This window comes from Suricata suricatta, chromosome 8 (genome assembly GCF_006229205.1).
Source record: "Suricata suricatta isolate VVHF042 chromosome 8, meerkat_22Aug2017_6uvM2_HiC, whole genome shotgun sequence".
NCBI lineage: Eukaryota > Metazoa > Chordata > Mammalia > Carnivora > Herpestidae > Suricata > Suricata suricatta.
The window spans coordinates 66164453-66183922 of NC_043707.1; the positions used below are offsets into that span (position 1 = coordinate 66164453).

The following is a 19470-nucleotide window of genomic DNA, read 5'->3' on the forward strand; positions in this document are numbered from 1 at the left end:
TGGGTGTTGTGGAGGGGAGGGAGCCCTGCTTATAGAGACTACCAAAAGGTATTATAAGGAATGGAGCCCCAAATCTGAAGTTGTAGAAGTCCACCCACGACAGGGGTCCTGCCTGGCTTAGTGGTGCTCCTGTGGTAAAGGAGAGCGGAGAACTGAGAACAGAAAGCATGGTCTGAGGATCCCCTGGGTCATATGAGGAGAAACAGTTCACCTGCTTGAAGTGCATTTGGGAGTGGCTGCAAGGCCTCTCCAGGGACAGAAGAATGGGTGGCATCAATATGCTGTACTGTTTCCAGGCACAGCAGTGGAAACACTGGCGAGGGCAGCAAATCTTGACGCAAGCTTTCTGTTCTGTTTTGTCTAACATCTGAACCACTCTGTGGTCATGTGACTGCTGTCTTGAACAAGCTGGCAAATGGCAAAAGCATGTTGAGGCCCTCTTTCAGAGGAACAGCTTGGTGTTGTGCCAAGTGAGTCCCTAAAATTTGGAGTTTAGAAACTCAGCCACTGGCCTGAGACAAAACAGCTTGGACAAAAACAGGGTGAAGGCAACCTGGGACACAAGAGAGATAATTGTTTGTTCTTCTGGGAGGGCTTCCTGAAGAGTGGCAGGTACGAGCTCTCTGCTCTGTTGACAAGTGAGCTGGGAAACGCCATTTTGCTCCCCCGTCCATCAGCACTGACTGACCTCAGGGAGCTAACTGGCACTGCCAAGTAAAGACCAGAGCTGCTTACACCAAGCCCCAGCCCTGCTGTGTCCTACAGGTACATCTCAATGAAGGCAAGTTGCCTAAGAAGCCGCACAGAAGCTGGCCCCAGAAGACCAGTACAAACCCCTCATACACTCCAACTCTACTAATCATATAATGCTGCAAAGTTTCAGCTCTAGGGGAAACAGGATCTAGATTCCTTTTTATTTTTTTAACTTTTTATTTATTTATTTATATATATATTTATATTACTTTTATTTTTGGATCTAACTTCTTTTATTTTTAATTTTTTTATTGTTTATTTACTTTTGAGAGAGAGACAGAGACAGAGTGTGAGTGGAGGAGGGGCAGAGAGAGGAGGAGATGCAGAGTCTGAAGCAGGCTCCAGGCTCTGAGCTGTCAGCATAGAGCCCAATGCGGGGCTCAAACCCACAGACCGTGAGATCATGACTTGAGCTGAAGTTGGATGCTTAGCCAACTGAGCCACCCAGGCACCCCTCTAGCTTCTTTTAACAAGCAGGTCAAATCACATTTTGTTTGGACAAAATGACAAGATGTGGGAATTCACCCCAAAAGAAAGTGTGAGGAGTAGAAGTAACAGCCAGGGATTTAATAAATACAGATATAAGATGTCTGAAGTAGAATTTAAAACAATGATAAGGACACTAGCTGGGTTTGAAAAAAGCATGGAAGAAACTACAGAATCATTTACTGCAGACATAAAAGAACTAAAATCCAGCCAGGCCAAAATTTAAAATGCTACAACCAAGATGCAAACCTGAATGGATGCCATAACACCAAGGATGAATAAAGCACAAGAATGAACCAGTGATATAAAAGATGAAATCACAAAAAATAATGAAGCTGAAAAGAAGAGGGAAAGAAAGGTATTAGATCATGAAGATAGACTTCGGGAACTCAGTGACGTCTGAAAATTTAGTAACATTCATATCATAGGAGACTCAGAAGATGAAGAGACAGTAAAAGGGGCAGAAGGTTTATTTGAGCAAGTTATAGCTGACAACTTTCATAATCTGGGGAAGGACACAGTTAATTAAATCCAAGAAGCACGGAGAACTCCAATTAAATTTAACAAAAGCTGGCAATTGCCAAGGTGTATCATAGACAATTCACAAAATATAGACAAGGAAAGAATCTCAAAAGCAGCAAGGGAAAAAAGTCCTTAACCTACAAAGAAAGACGGATCAGGTTCACAGTAGACTTGTTCACAGAAACTTGGCAGGACAGAAGGGGATGGCAAGATATATTCAACATGTTAAATGGGAAAAATGTGCAGCCAAGAATACTTTATCCAGCAGGCCATCATTCAGAATGGAAAAAAAGATAAAGAGTTTCCCAGAAAAACAAAAACTAAAGTTTGTGACCACTAAACCAGCCCTAGAAGATATATTAAAGGGACTCTTTGGCGGGGGGGGGGGGGGGGAGACCAAAAGCAACAAAGACTAGAAAGGAACAGAGAATATCACCAGAAACACCAGGCTTACAAGTAATACAATGGCACTAAATTAATATTTTTCAATAATTACTCTGAATGTAAATGGACTAAATGTTCCCATCAAAAGATATATGATATCAGAATGGATAAAAAAACAAGACCCACCAGGGGTACCTGAGTGGCTTAGTGGGTTAAGCATCCTACTTCAGCCTAGGTCATAATCTCACCATTATCAGGCCCTGGAGCCTGTTTCGGATTCTGTGTCTCCCTCTCTCTCTCTCTCTCTCTCTCTCTCTCTCTGCCCTTCCCCCAACTCGTGCTCTGTCTCTCTCTTTCTCAAAAATAAACATTAAAAAAAAAGAAAAAAAAAGACCCACCTATATACTGCCTACAAGAGTCTTATTTTTAATCTAAAGACACATGCAGATTGAAAATGAGGGGATAGAGAACATTTATCATGTTAACAGACATCAAAAGAAAGCTGGAATAGCCATACCTATATCAGAAAAACTAAATTATTTATGCCTCCAACTTGGAAGCACCCAAATATGTAGACCAATTAATATCAAGCATAAAGAAACTCAATAACAATACAATAATAGTAGTGGACAATGGATATATTATCTAAGCAGAAATTTAACAAAGAAACAATGGCTTTGAATGCACCAGGTGTACTTAACAGATATTCAGAACATTTTTTAAGAATTTTTATTTATTATTGAGACAGAGAGAAACAGAGCATGAGTGGGGGAGGGGCAGAGAGAGAGGGAGACATAGAATCTGAAGCAGGCTGCAGGCTCCGAGCTGTCAGTCCCAGCTGACTGAGCCACCCAGGCGCCCCAGAACATTTTATCCTAAACCAGAATACACCTTCTTTTTGAGTGCACATAGAACATTCTTTAGAACAGATCACATACTGAATCCAAATCAGCCCTCAACAAGTACAAAGAGATCAAGATCATTCCACGTATATTTGCAGACCACAACACAATGAAACATGAGATCAACCACCAGAAAAAATTTGGAAGTACCACAAAATACATGGAGGTTAAAGAACATCCTATTAAACAATGAACGAGATAACCAGGAAATTAAAGAAAAAATAAAGAAATACATGGAAGCAAATGAAAATGAAAACCTAACAGTCTAAAACATTTGGGATGCAACAAAAGTGGTTGTAAGAGGAAAGTATACTGTCATACAGGCCTACCTCAAGAAATACAAAAAGTCTCAAAACAGACCTAACCACATACCTAAAGGTGTTAGAAAAGGAAGAGCAAATAAAGTCAAAAGCCAGCAGAAGGGAAATAATAAAGATTAGGGCAGAAATAAATGATATAGAAACAAAAAGTAGAACAGATAAATGAAACTAGGAGCTGGTTTTTACCAAAGCCAGACTTAACAAAAAGAGAAAGAACCCAAATAAATAAAATCATGAATGAAAGAGGAAAGATCACAGCCAAAACCACAGGAAAAGAAATAATCATAAGAGAATGTTATGAAAATTTATATGCCAACAAATTGGCCAAAACCTAGAAGAAATGGACAAATTCCTAGAAACACATGAAGAGGCCCATCACCAGGAAAGAAATGTAATCACTAATGAAAATTCTCCCAATACACAAAAGTCTGGGGCCAGATGCTTCCTAGGGGAATTCTACCAGATATTTAAGAAGAGTTAATATCTATTCTTCTCAAATTGTTCCACAAGGCAGAAATGGAAGGAAAACTGCCAAACTCATTCTACAAGGTCAGCAATACCTTGATTCCAAAACCAGACAAAAACCCCACAAAAAAGGGGAATTATAGGCCAATATCCCTGATGAACATGGATGCAAAAATTCTCAAAAAAATACTAGCAAATCAAACTGAAGGGTACATTAAAAGAATTATTCACCATGATCAAGTGGGATTTATTTCTGGGCTGCAGGGATGGTTCAATATTTGCAAATTACTCAACGTGATACATGATGTTAATTAAAGAAAGGATAAGAACTGGGACACCTGGGTGGCTCAGTCCATTAAGCATCTGACTTCAGCTCTCACAGTTCGTGGGTTCGAGCCCCATGTCAGGCTCTATGCTGACAGTGTGGAACCTGCTTGGGATTCTCTCTCTCTGATTCTATCCCATTTGCATGTGTGCGGGCGCTCTCGCTCACGCTCTCTCTCTCTCTCTCTCTCTCTCTCTCAAAAACAAGCTTAAAAAAAGGATAAGAACCATATTTATTATCTTTTCAATAGATGCAGAAAAAGCATCTGACAAAATACAGCATCCATTCTTGATAAACTCCTTCAATGAAGTAGGAATAGTGGGAACACACCTCAAAATCAGAAAAGCCATATACGAAAGACCCACAGCTTATATCATCCTCAATGGGGAAAAACTGAGAACTTTTCCTCTGTAGTCAGGAATAAGGGATATGTGCTCTCATCATTACTACTTAACAAAGTACTGGAAGTCTTAGCCTCAACAATCAGATGACAAAAAGAAATAAAAAGCATCCCAATCAGCAAAGAAGAATCAAAGTGTCACTATTTGTAGATGACATGATATTCTATGTAGAACCTGAAAGATTACACAAAAAAAATTGCTAAACTGATACATGAATTCAGCATAGTCACAGGATATAAAAATCAATGTACAGGAACCAGTTGCATTTCTATACACCAATAATGAAGCAGAAGAGGAATCAAGGAATCTATCCCATTTACAACTGCACCAAGAACTATAAGATACCTAGGAATAAACCTAACCAAAGAGGGACACCTGGATGGCTCAGTTGATTAAGTGTCTGATTTCAGCTCAGGTCATGATCTCGCAGTTCGTGAGTTTGAGCCCCACATCAGGCTCTGTGTTGACAGCATGGAGCCTGGAGCCTGCTTCAAATTCTCTGTTCCCTTCTTCCTCTGCCACTCTCCCACCCCTCTCTTTCTCTCTCAAAAAATTAAAAAAAAAAATTTAAGTCTAACCAAAGAGGTAAAAGGTCTGTACTCTGAAAACTATAGAAAACGTATAAAGGAAACTGAAGAGGACACAAAGAAATGGAAAAACATTCCATATTCATGGATTGGGAGAATCAAATATTGTTAAAATGTCTTTATTACCTAAAGCAACTTACACATTTAATGCAATCTTTATCAAAATACCACCAGGATTTTTCACAGAGCTAGAACAATCTTAAAATTTGCCTGGAACCCCAAAAGACCCTGAATAACCAAAGCTATCTTGAAAATGAAAAGCAAAGCTGGAGGCATCACAATTCCATACTTTAAACTAGATTACAAAGCTGCAGTCATCAAGGCAGTATGGTACTGGTACAAAAACACACATATAGATCATGGGAACAGAATAGAAAACCCAAAAATGAACCCACAACTACATGGTCAACTAATCTTCAACAAAGCAGAAAAGAATATTCAATGGAAAAAGGGTAGTCTCTTCAACAAATCGTGTTGGGAAAACTGGAGAGTGACATGCAGAAGAATAAAACAAGACCACTTTCTTATACCACACACAAAAATAAGTTCAAAATGGATGAACGACCTAAAATGTGAGACAGGAAACCCTCAAAATCCTAGAGGAGAACACAGACAACAACCTTTTTGACCTTGGCCAGAGCAACTTCTTACTAGACACATCTCCAGAGGCAGGAGAAACAAAAGCAAACAGGAACTATTGGGACTTTATCACGATAAAAAAAACTTATACACAGCAAAGGAAACAATCAACAAAACTAAAAGGCAACCGACAGAATGGGAGAAGATATATGCAAATGACATATCTGATAAAGGGTTGGTATTCAAAATCTATGAAGACCATATCAAAGTCAACACTCAAAAAACAAATAACTAGTGAAAAAATGCACAGAAGAGATGAACACATTTTTCCAAAGACACCCAAATGGTTAACAGACGCCTGAAAAGATGCAAAACATCACTCATCAGCTCCAAAATACAAATCAAAACCACGATGAGATGCCACTTCACACCTGTCAGAATGGCTAAAATTAATAACACAAGAAATAGCTAGCATGGCTGCAGAGAAACCCTCTTAGACTGTTGGTGGGAATGCAAACTGATGCAGCCACTCTGGAAAACAGTATGGAGGTTCTTCAAAAAGGCAAAAACAAAACTACCCTATAATTCAGCAATTGCACTGCGAGGCATTTACCCAAAGGACACAAAAATACTGATTTGAAGGGGTATATGCCCCCTGATGTTTATAGTAGCATTATCAATAATAGCCAAACTATGGAAAGAGCCCAAATGACTACTGACTGATAAATACATAAAGGAGATGTGGTATCTATACACAAAGGAATATTACTCAGTTATCAAAAAGAATGACATTTTGCCATTTGCAACAACGTGGATAGAGCCAGAGTGTGTTACACTAAGTGAAGTAAGTTATAGAAAGACAAATACCATATGTTTTCACTCATATATGAAATTTATAAAACAAAACAGATGAACCTAAGGTGGGGGGGGAGAAGAAAAAAAGAGAGAATGAAACAAACCATAGGAGATTCTTCACAACAGAGAACAAACTAAGAGTTGATGGTGGGAGGTGGGTTAGATGGGTGATGGGTATCAGAGAGCACTTGTTATAATGAACATTGTGTGTTGGGGGAGCGCCTGGGTGGCTCAGTGGGTTAAGTGTCCGACTTCAGCTCAAGTCATGATCTCGTGGCTCATGAGTTCAAGCGCCACGACAGCCTCTGTGCTGACAGCTCAGAGCCTGGAGCCTGCTTTGGATTCTGTGTCTCCCTCCCTCTCTGCCTCTCCCCCACTCATGCCTTGTCTCTCTCAGTCTCTTAGAAACGTTTAAAAAAAATGAAAAAACAAATAATGAACATTGTGTGTTATATGTAAGTGATAAATCACTTAATTCTACTCCTGAAACTAATATTGCACTCTATGTTAACTAGAATTTAAATAAAAATTTTGAAAGAAAATGACTCACTTGGGAAGGTAGACAAGGTAGAAGGTAAGGGAAAAAGAATTTGAGATTGTTTGAATGGACAGTACCGAATGTGCTGAGTGTGGAGCTCAAGAAAACAAATTTAATGAGGGTCTGTCCAACATAGAAGAATAGAGCTATGGTAGAGACAAAGAGGTCAAAATGAGGTCACAAAGCATACTCAAGAGTGATAGCTGTAGATGAGATAGAGGTTGTGGTTACAACGGGAAGCTCTTATTTCAAGACCTTGGAGGTAGAATAGCCCATATAAGAATAAGTCTATGTATGGCTGAATCAAGAGGTAATCAAAATGTCAACATTATTCTGAATCATGAATGCAATTTAAGATAGTTTTTTGAGAAATACCCAGTTATACAACAACATTTTTTGAGGAAAAACACCAAGAATTAAGAAAAAAACCCCACACCCTAATTTCTAAAGGCAAGGGGAAAGCCAGAATACATAAAGTGCCTACCATAGGACAGGGGAGTATTTTTTTGTGGTGTAATAGATATTATATAATATTTACCATTTAAACCATTTTTAACTATAGTTCAGTGGCATTAAGTACATTCATATTGTTGTACAACTATCGCCATCATCAATTTACAGGATATTTTCATCTACCCACACTTTCTCCTAGATGGTTTTTTTTACATTTAAGTCACACATAACTTATGGCTTTTAAAATTTTCTTTTTACAGATGAGGAATCTGAAGCTTTGAGAGATTAACTAATTAGTACCTCTGGGATTTAAATTTGGACCTTTCAAAGTTTAAGCTCCTTCTACAACATGCTGCCTGTAAAATCAGAAAAAAGACTTTAAAAAGTTGTGAGGGTATCATCTTTGTTCAATCTTTCTCATAGGAACTCAATATACTTCACAAGCAACTATTTTCCCTTGCTTTGTTTCAGTTTTCTGACTTCAGGTAAAGAAAACTATATTGAACATTATTTCTGGATATTTGATGAGTAATCTTAACAGAGTCTCCCTGATACCCCGTCTATAAAATGGAGAATGACATGTGACACTAAAATAAATTAGATTGACATTTAACGAGGTTATTAAAGGCTCAGTATAAAAATTCAATTTTATTGTTTTGCTATGAGCTGTTTAGAAAAGAATAAGGGATAAAGTTGTATTGCATTCTTTTCTATCCTTAGATGAAATTCAAAAGCTTTTTGTTAAAAATGCTGTCTCTCCTTTTAAATTTTTTTAATGTTTATTTATTTTTGAGAGAGAGAGAGTACCCAGCTGCACAAGCAGTAGAGGTACAGAGAGAGAGAGAGAGAGAGAGAGAGGGAGGCTCCAGGCTCCAAGCTGTCAGCTCAGAGCCTGATGCAAAGATTGAACCCATGAACTGTAAGATCATGACCTGAGCTGAAGTCAGACACTTAACCAACTGAGCCACCCAGGCGCCCCTCTTTTTTTTGTTTTTAAGTTTATTTATTTATTTTGGGGGAGAGAAAATGCACTGGAGCTAGGGAGAGAGAGCGGGAGAGAGAATCCCAAGCAGGCTCCACACTCTCCACACTGTCAGCACAGAGCCCAATGTGGGGCTCAAACTCACGAACTGTGAGATCATGACCGGAGTCAAAACCAAGAGTCAGATACTTAACCAACTGAGTCACCCAGACACCTCAAAAGTGCCATTCCTCTTTGCTCTATCTTCCATTCCCTTTAAAGTTTATGTTGCCCCAGATTATTCTTAATCTGACAAGACCTCAACTTAAAAAACAAAAATAATCATGTTAAAGAATACTTTCAAACTGGTTCTTCATAAACATTTTAATGTTATTTTCACTGAAGCATAAATTAGATGATTAATTATAATTTAGAAACATAAATCTAAAACTAGAAATAACGTGTGCCAAATAGCCTTGTGTGTATGCATACCTGTGTTTGTATCACACGGAATATGTGTTTTATATATAAACCAACAAAAGCAGCAGGCTACAATTCCCCCCTGTGGTGGAAATTTTTCATATATAATCTGAGACACATTAAAACCTCTTTCAGAAAAGTTTTTGTTCTGTACACCAAGCAACAGAAGTGGCTATTCAGGAAGAGGTTACAGAAGTTGTTCTGCAGAGGTTTTTGGCTTCCGCACCTCTGAGATTATACTGTTTATTGCCAAGAAGCATGTGTGAAAATCCCCTACTCTGGGCCACATGATGGCGCTTTTAGCTCTGTCAGCATTAGCCATTCACCCCATTTTGATCTTTTAAACTACAATTTGATTCTCAACATTTGTCCTTCCTTCTTAGTTTTAACTCCTGATTTTTTTTAATTACAAAGAAACTGCCTTCCTTCAAAGATTTGTCAGAGCCTACAGTCAACAAACAGGATTTATAAGTGCAACTATATGGCTCTCTAAATGAGCACACTCTCTCAGAGGAACAAATATGTGGTCTGTTTCTGGCCACCAAGTGGGTGAAAAATTTCTAACTCACAACATGAGACACATCATACTGCGTCATGACCCAGTCCATTTAGGTCAATGTTCTGTCTCTCTGACACGACACCAGGAGACATTTTGTGAGAAGCACTGCTGTTCTTCATGACATTAAAGATCTACTCCACATATTTTTTTCATAACTTAATAATAAAAAATGAGGGACTTGAAAACCTCTAAGGCCCTTTCTAAACACCAAAGCCTCAACAGAAGTATGGAGCTAGAATTCATGAATTTGTCTATATTTTTCTTAAATCTACTTACACATTTTACCAGGGAGATAAAAGCCTTTCTCCAGTCTTATACTTACAATTTTAATTTTCAACACTTTTAGAAATAAGACATTTCTTATCTAGGAAACTTTCACTACAGTAACAGTTGACTCAGAACTGCAAAATATTAGAACTAAAGGAAACTAAGAGGTTAAATGCAACTTTCTACTTTACCAATGAGGAAACTGAGACAGTGTTGATAACAGACTTTCCTATAGTAAAACAACTAAAAACCTAACCTGGATACAACTAAACAATACTTTTAAAACTGCATATAAGGACCAATCAATTAAGTGGATTGTATTCAGCATTTTTTAAAAAGCAATAGAGTAGGTGCACCTGGATGGCTCATGCAGCTGGGCTTCTACCTATTGATTTTGGCACAAGATTCTGAGGTCATGGAAAGGAGCCTGCATTGGCCTCTGAGCTGACAGCACAGCCTGCCTGGGGTTCTCTCTCCCTTTCTCTCTACCCCTCCCCTGCTTGCTCGCTCGCTCACTCTCTCAAATAAACAAACAAACATTAAAATAAAAAAGCAATAGAATAGAAAATATCAGGCTCTTCATGTAATGAGGATTAAATATCATTTTATAAAACTTTGTTCTATGTGTATATTGAATCTTAATGTAAAATATACTTACAATGGTCAAAAATTTTGAAAACCACAGCTATAAAACATTCAATTATTTGAGTGGATTTAAAAATTTGCTCTTATTTTTTAAATTTAAACTTGTTTAATAATTATTAATATCAATAAAATAAACAATAAAACAATTATGATTATGATGGTGATGCAAGTTACTATGATGATGGCTCACTTTAGCTAATTAAAAACAACACTGCATTAAATACTAAATGCTGCCATTTAAAAGAAACCATTTTTCCCCTTTAAAAAATACGTTTTAAATGTTATACACCATACTATATGTCAACAGACTTTCTTTAAAAGTCACGTTTCTATAGAGCTTATATGTGCAAGAGCTAGAAAAGCTTTTTAAGATAATACTGAATCCTAGAATTCTGATCATTAGAACACATAAAATATAGTAAACATTCTTTGAAGACACAGTGACCTCTAGTGGATTCATGAAATAAACTGACATAATCCATGCCCATAAGAATTTATAAATTAAAGTAACACTTATGTAACCAAATATAAAAGATACTAATATGATTATATACTGACAAGTATTATTCATAAATAAGGGTGACAGTTAATACCATGTACATTGTGACAAATGTTTATTTATATAGATTACTTACTGGTAAGTAAGTAAATAAAGTGAAATATGACAGAATACTAGCATCATTCAGAACCTATCACTAGCTTATGAACTACATTTATCTCAGTGGGTTAAGCATCCAACTTTGGCTCAGGTCATGATCTCACAGTTCATGGGTTCGAGCCCCGTGCTGGGCTCTGTGCTGACAGCTAGCTCAGAGCCTGGAGCCTGTCCTCAGATTCTGCATCTCCCTCTCTAACCTTCACCTGCTTTCGCTGTCTCTCTCACTCAAAAATAAATAAAAAACACTAAAAAAATAAGAAAAAAGAAATACATTTAATCTTTCTGAGGTTGCTTGATAAAAATGTTGAATTAAATTGTCTCTAAGGACCATTTAGCTCTTTAATTATGATCCTTTCTTCTTTAATTCATCTTGTACACCAATGTCAGATCAAATTCTGTTCAAAAGCATTTGATGGCTCCCCAGTACTTGTCCTCATTAGAATAAGTACAAATTTGTTTCACTTGTTATTTATTATGCCATCCCATTATAGATGCTGGCGAGGATGTGGGGAAACAGGCACTCTCCTACACTGCTGGTGGCAATGTAAACTGGTACAGCCGCTCTGGAAAACAGTATGGAGGTTCCTCAAAAAATTATCAGTAGAACTCCCCTATGATCCAGCAGTAGCTCTGCTAGGGATTTACCCAAGGGATACAGAAGTGCTGATGCATAGGGGCACATGTACCCCAATGTTCATAGCGGCACTGTCAACAAGAGCCAAATCATGGAAAGAGCTTAAATGTCCATCACCGGATGAGTGGATCAAGAAGATGTGGTATATACACACAATGGAGTACTACATGGCAATGAGAAAGAATGAAATCTGGCCATTTGTAGCAGGGTGGATGGACCTCTAGGGTGTCATGCTAAGCGAAATTAGTCAGGCGGAGAAGGACAGATTCCATATGTTTGCACTCATAGGTCTAACAGGAGAAACCTAATGGAGGACCATGGGGAGGCGAAGGGGGAAAGAGAGGTGGGGAGAGAGAGGGACGCAAAACCTGAGAGACTACTGAATACTGAAAATGAACGGAGGGCTGGAGGGGGAGGGGGAGGGGGAGGGGGAAGGGAGGCGGCGGTAATGGAGGAGGGCACTTGTGGGGAAGAGCACTGGGTGTTGTATGGAAACCAATTTGACAATAAACTATTTAAAAAATTTCAATTTAAACTCATAGGTTGGGTTTCATTCAGTGTGTGTGTGTTCATACAGGCTGGACAGCCTGACAGATACTAAGTGCATACTATAAACTTTGAATGTAAGTTAAATTGATGTGTTTAGGGAAACCAAAGTCATTTTTATTTGTCTTTTTTGGTGAGGAAGAGAGGGCATATAGATAAGGTAGAATTTCAAGAACAACAAATACAAAGTAACAGACCTCCATATCCTAGGAAAGGTGGGCGTTATTAACATAGAGTAAGATTTTAGAAAAAGTTTAGAAATAAGAACTATTTTAAATTAGCTAAAGAAAGTACCAATAACTACATCTGAAGAATATAAAGATGCAGGAAGGGTAGTTTGGTAAATGGTTTTGAAACAAGTCTGAGGATAGGCTAAAGTCAACAAGTTGAGAAGATATCACTGGAAACAAAGTTTAGGATAACTTAAACAGTGGTTTTAACAGCTGGGGAATGGAATACAGGAATATGTGTAGCTGTCATAGGTTGAAAAGACAATGAGTAGATCTAGCCAAAAAATGTTAGGAAAGGAGAAAAAAAGGGAGGCCTGAGTGGCTCAGTAGGTTGAGTGTCTGACTCTTGATTTCAGCTCAGGTCATAATCTCAGGGTCATGAAATCAAGCCACATGTCAGGCTCCACACTCATCAGTGAAGTGTGCTTCAGATTCTTTCCCTCCCTCTCTCTCTCTGCCCCTCTCCCCACTTGTTCTCTCTCTCTCTCTCTCTCTCTCTCTCTTGTCTCAAAAGGAAAGTAAAATAAAAGAGACAAAAAGTGATAGTTAAGAAGGTGCTCTTAGCTCTCCAGTCATCTTGGACAATGCTACAATCCTTTATTCTTCAAATTAAAAAGTCAGGCTAATTTAGTCTTCACTATGTGTAATTCATTTAACAAAGGCCATAGGGTGGTATGCTTACATATTCTAAACCACACAGCACGGGATCTGCAGGCAAAGGTGTCAGGCAACAAAGGGACTGTCATCAGTACAACTGATGCTAGTTCAGACTACAGTGGTTTCATATTACCTTGTGAATCAGATAAGACTTTAGTAAGAGGTGTTTATTTTTAAGGCAAAGATCTTTAGTTACCTTGCATCACATTACATTTATGTCACAAAGTTTATTTAGCATTGATATTATTTAATCACAAGTAACGCTGTCTTTAATAATATTCTAATATTCTTAATATTCTAATATTCTTTAAAAAGCATGAGTTATTTGAGACCTTACCTCATTTAAGCCTGTCTGAAATTGGACAATACAGTTCAATTACATAACAATTTTTGTTACCTTTTCTATATTATGGCATTTGCCCCTCAATAATAAACAACTAATAAAACGTTGTAAATTTTAAACATTTCCCAAGAGGCAAAACCCTAGGGATATTCATAAACATTTTGCTAAAAATTAAATTGGATTTCCTTAAATTTATAAAATACTATACTGATTATTAATAAAGATTGAATGAATTAGTTGCCAGAACTTTTTAACCTTAGTACATAGTTTTCTAACAACAAAATAAGTTCAGTGGATCCTCATTTCTAGTATCTTGAAAAACCTTAACATTCTTACTCTAGAATTATAACATTAATAGGATTAATAGAAATAACTGGCATAGCAGAAAGCAAAGTTCATGTGTTGTGATTAAAACTAAAACAACAAAGAAACAACTTTTCTTATTTTATTTGTTAATATATTAATTTTATTAATTTTCTGATTTTAAGTGTAAAATCCTTAAAAACACTGCTAAAAATATAACCATTTCTCCACAGTGAAAATGTGTACAATGGTAACATTAGATAGGAAACTAGAACTACTCTCTATGTATCTCAAAAAGCAGAAAGAAATTATTGGAATATATGAACAAATGTATATGTAATGATTTAAATTACCTTTCCTCTTCTCGAACCCATACTGGAGTTGTAGGAATTTGTGCTTCAAAAAACTTAGATGCTTTGTAACAAAAATTGCTGCAAAAACACTGTAAAGAATTTTTTAAAATTAGCAAATTATTTTTTTCTTACTGTGAAATACAGCTAACTTATGTACAGAAGAGAATATAAAACATAAACGTGTAGTTCAAAGAAAATAATGAAAACCCATGAATCTCCCAATCAGGTAGAAATAAGGTAGAGAGCTCTGAAGCTCTCTGTGTGTCGATCCCAGACAGCATCACTTCCCACATTCCCCAGAGGTAACCACTATCATAAATTCTGCGTTCCTCATTCCTTGCTTTCCTTTAGTTTTGCTATCTATAAAAACATCTCTACAAAAGATATCATTTAGTTTTGCCTAATCTTAAACTTTGTCTAAATGTAATCATATTGTTATGTTTTCTTGGTTTTTTGTTCCAAGTTATATTTTTCAGATTTGTGTAGTTGTAGCTTACATATTTACACAGAGTATTACATTCAATTATATAAGTATATTACCATTTATTATGAATAACAGAGTTGTTTCTAACTTTTCTGCTATCACTGTAATGTGACTATCAACACTTTAAGAAGTTTTAAAATTTAAAAAATATATACAAAATTTTAAAAATATACAATAAAAAATAAAATTTTAAAAATACACAAAAATTACCAACTAAACCATTTTAAAGTGTTACTGTTCAGTGGCATTAAATAACTTCTCACTGTAGTACAACCATCACTATGATCTATCTCTAGAACTCTTTTCATCTTGCAAAACTGAAACTGTATACCCATTAAACAATAACTCCTCATTTCTGCCTCCTCTGACAATCACCATTCTACATTCGTAACTATGAATCTGACTACTCTAGTTACCTCACATAAGTGGAATCACTTAATATTTGTCCTTTTGTACAGGCTTATTTCACTTAGCATAATGTCTTCAAAGTTTATCCATGTTGTAGCATGTGTCAGAATTTCCTTCTTTTAAAAGACTGAATGAGCCTGGGTGGCTCAGTTGGTTGAGCATCCAACTTCGGCTCAGGTCATGATCTCACAGTTTGTGGGTTCAAGCTCTGCGTCGTGGGTTGGAGCCTGCATCCAATTTTGTGTGTCCCTCTCTCTCTCTCTGCCCCTCCCCTGCTCATGATCTGTCTCTGTTCCTCAAAATACTTAAAAAAATTTTTTTTAAAAAGATTGAATGATAGTATATAGCATATATTATTAACCCAAGTAGGAAGAAATGGGCAAGAAATTCTTTAGAATATGCCAAGAATAGAAAAGCTTGTTCATAAAAAATGTGTCAACTTACTTTACTAGATAAGACCAAACAAGTTCTCAAAAAAGTTGCACCAATTTTATTTAACCAGTAGTTAAAGAGTTTCTAAGATTGTCAATTTTTTATAATTCCATTAATTTGGGGAGTTTGAGAATGTGAGTCAATGTTTTTATTTGCTTTTTCCCCTGATTATTAATAAGGCTGAGCATCTTTTCTTTTTTATTACCATGTTTCTTCTATAAAATTTTCTACAAGGTTTTGTCTTTTCCTGGTTACTAATCTGTAGTCAGTTGTATGCGAGAAATACACCTCCTTCTAATTTATTGTATCTTTTCACTCTTTTGTGGAAACTTCCACTAAGCAAATTTTTTTAATTTTAATGTAGAAAGCTTATCAAATTTTCCTCTTTGGTCTATAGTTTTTCTATGTTATTTAAGAAATTCTCTGAGTTTATAAAGATACTTTCCTATATTCTCTTAAGAAAAAGTTTATCTTTTAAATTTGTCTTTAACCTACCTAAAATTGATTTTTTTTATGTACACTGAAATAAGGTTCAATTTTCATCTTTTCCATATGGATACCTACTTATGTGAGTACTACTTCTTGAAAAATCCATCCTTTCTCTACTGATCTACAACACTCCTGTTGTCACATATAAAGTGTCTTCATATGTGGTGAATACGTTTCTGGCTCTCTCTTCTGTTCCATGAATTATTTGCCTGAATGTGTGCCAGCATACACTTTTAATTTTTAAATATTCAAGTATTAATTAAAGCATAATTAGAGGTGCCTGGGTGGCTCAGTCGGTTAAGCCTCCAACTTCAGCTCAGGTCAGATCTCACGTTCATGGGTTCAAGCCCCGCATCAGGCTCTGTGCTGACAGCTAGCTCAGAGCCTGGAGCCTGCTTCTGGTTCTGTGTCTCCTTCTCTCTCTGCCCCTCCCCCTCTCATGCTCCGTCTCCCTCGGTATCAAAAATAAATAAAACATTAAAAAATAAAAATAAAAAAAATAAAGCATAATCAGTTTTTTTTAACACCTTGAAGGAAATATTCACAAATACATTTTTAACATGACTACTGTCTAAAAGGCAAACTTCTAAACAATTATTTTTAGAATTCCATTTAGTGTATTAAAAATTAACTGCCACATTGAGCATGGCTTTTAAGCTTACCTTTCTTTCAGTAATATCATAGACTTTATTGGTTTTGGTAGAAATTTTATACTTCTGTTTTGGTACCTAAAGAAAACAAATACAGCTTAAGAATTCAACTGGGGCACCTGGGTGGCTCAGTTGGTTAAGCGTCTGACTTTGGCTCAGTTCATGGTCTCACGGTCTGTGAGTTCGAGCCCCACGTTGGGCTCTGTGCTCACAGCTTGGAGCCTGGAACCTGCTCGGATTATATCTTCCTCTCTGCTCCCTCCCCTGCTCATGCTCTCTCTTGCCTTTAAAATAAATAAAACATTTTTTAAAAATTTAAAAAAATTCAAGTAATAAACATAAACTTTGTTATAAGATGAAGTCATCTACAAATCTTTGGTTAATCCAGGTCATTAGTTCATGACCTCAGTTTCATTTCTTATACTGTCTACAAAGCACTTTGCTAAATATAAAAAAATTAAAGTTTCTATTTTATTTTACTTTATTATATTTTATTTTTTAATTTGAGAGAGAGCGAGAGAGCACAAGAGAGCAAGAGCAAGCGAGCGAGACAGCCCAAGTATGTGAGAAGGGGAGTCTAGTGAGGGGCTCAGTCCCATAACTCGCCCAACCAACTAACCCACCCAAGTGCCCCTAAAGTTCCATTTAAAAAGATTACTTACAATTCCTAGTTTCTTCTGACATAAAGGATAACCGCAGAGCTTGATAATAGAACGCTCATCCACAACATCACTGTAGTGAGCAGGTGTGATAAATTTCCCCTATAATGAAATGAGAGGGGCATTACCCCACTAAATTACTGGAAAAATTAATCAGCTCTCTAAGTCACACAGATCTCATCTGAAATTCAGGGATAGTAACGGTCTATCTTGTAAGTATGATTTTAGAATAAGAGGAGAAAATAAAGGCTATAAACTTAGAAAAGCATGTGACAAGTAGCAAGCACTCAAAAATGTTAACTATTATTAAAAAAAGAAACAAAAATAACCCAAAAAAACTTCTGCCTCAGGAGACTATAATCATTGCCGATAAGTACTTCATGGAGTAATTCTGAGGCAGGAGAAAGAAGTGGTGCTATAGTCATTGCTATACCAAAGCAAAACACTGAGAATTTCATTTTACTTAAAAAATTTTTAAAAAATAGACCATCCAAGATAAAATATAACTTACCTATTTTTAAAGCACAATCTTAAAAAACAAAGTACATCAAAGGGGTCATTATGACTACTGACAAATTTTTGTACAAAATCTTCTAGTTTCTAAAAATTTGTATAGGAGACTGGTGAGATGGTACTTAAAAGCTAACACCAAATACTTTCTTTGATATCTTCATGTTCAAATCTCAATTCTTGTTTTATAACTTTGAGATCATTTTTGAACAAGTTTTTCTGTTTTCCCAGGGACTGAAATACTTTTTATTGAGAGTGACATAAGGTATTTGTTTCAAATGAAGCATTTCTGGTTTGTCTTTGTTTTTAGTGTCCTCATGCATGCAGATTCTGATGTAGTTACATATACTAGTTTAAATACTGCCACATTTAGATGGAAGATGGGCAGCTTTCCGACTCAGATTCCGACATGACGGTCGCACCCAGCGACAGGCCACTGCAGGTGCCGAAAACGCTGGGTGGGGACAGCATAGTGAGGCCCTTCCAGGATACTGAAACACCGTGTGCACCAGCGTCACATTATCGGACTGTTAAAAGTGTGGATTCCAGTGAGGAGAATTTTTCTGATTCAGATGATGATAGCTCCCTTTGGAAACGCAAGCGACAGAAATGTTTTAATCCTCCTCCCAAGCCAGAGCCTTTTCAGTTTGGCCAGAGCAGCCAGAAACCACCTTTTCCTGGAGGAAAGAAGGCTAACAACATATGGGGTGCTGTGCTCCAGGAACAGAATCAAGATGCAGTGGCCACTGAACTTGGGATCTTGGGACTGGAGGGCACTATTGACAAAAGCAGACAGTCCGAGACTTACAATTATTTGCTTGCTAAGAAACTTCAGAGGGAATCTCAAGAGCATACGAAAGAATTAGACAAAGAGCTAGATGAATATATGCACGGTGGCAAAAAAATGGGATCAAAGGAAGAGGAAAATGGCCAAACGAAAACGACCTGTCAGAGACAGGCTAGGGGACAGACTAGAAATGAACTACAAAGGCCGGTATGAGATCACAGAGGAAGATTCGCAAGAGAAAGTGGCTGATGAAATTTCTTTCAGGTTGCAGGAACCAAAGAAAGATCTGATAGCACGAGTAGTGAGGATAATTGGGAACAAAAAGGCAATCAAACTTCTGATGGAAACGGCTGAAGCTGAACAAAATGGCGGCCTCTTTATAATGAATGGTAGTTGAAGAAGAACACCAGGTGGAGTCTTCCTGAATCTCTTGAAAAATACTCCCAGTATCAGCGAGGAGCAAATTAAGGACATTTTCTACCTAGAAAATCAAAAGGAATATGAAAATAAAAAGGCTGCTAGGAAGAGGAGAACGCAAGTGTTGGGGAAAAAGATGAAACAAGCTATTAAAAATATAAATTTTCAAGAAGATGATGATACATCACGAGAAACTTCCACAAGTGACACAAACGAGGCGCTGGCCTCTCTCGACGAGCCGCAGGAAGGCCACGGGGAGCCCAAGCTGGACGCAGAGGAGGCCATCGAGGTTGATCATGCTCACGATCTGGACATCTTTTAGTACATTTTGAGGGTTGGGCCTTTCTAGAATAACCTTGTAATAAGCCATTTCTACTGAGATTGCTTCGTTTGACTTTGCACTGATAAACCTAAAAATCTGGACAGAA

General features: G+C 37.1%; 2 protein-coding genes across 2 annotated transcripts in view; one reads left to right on the plus strand and one right to left on the minus strand.

The window, feature by feature from the left end:
* The window catches only part of RPAP2 (RNA polymerase II associated protein 2), a 99120-nt gene that overhangs the window by 67840 nt on the left and 11810 nt on the right, over nucleotides 1-19470 (minus strand). Inside the window, exons 4-6 of the mRNA XM_029946789.1 lie at nucleotides 17332-17430; nucleotides 16682-16747; nucleotides 14207-14295 (exon numbers count right to left, since the gene is read on the minus strand). Of these exons, the coding sequence (XP_029802649.1) occupies nucleotides 14207-14295; nucleotides 16682-16747; nucleotides 17332-17430 (254 nt within the window). The remainder of the gene's footprint in view (nucleotides 1-14206; nucleotides 14296-16681; nucleotides 16748-17331; nucleotides 17431-19470) is intronic.
* On the plus strand, nucleotides 18212-19470 carry LOC115298263 (phosphorylated adapter RNA export protein-like). The gene is given in 2 exon segments (XM_029946793.1): nucleotides 18212-18768; nucleotides 18770-19470. Coding segments are annotated over 2 exon segments (1152 nt in total). The 3' UTR covers nucleotides 19365-19470.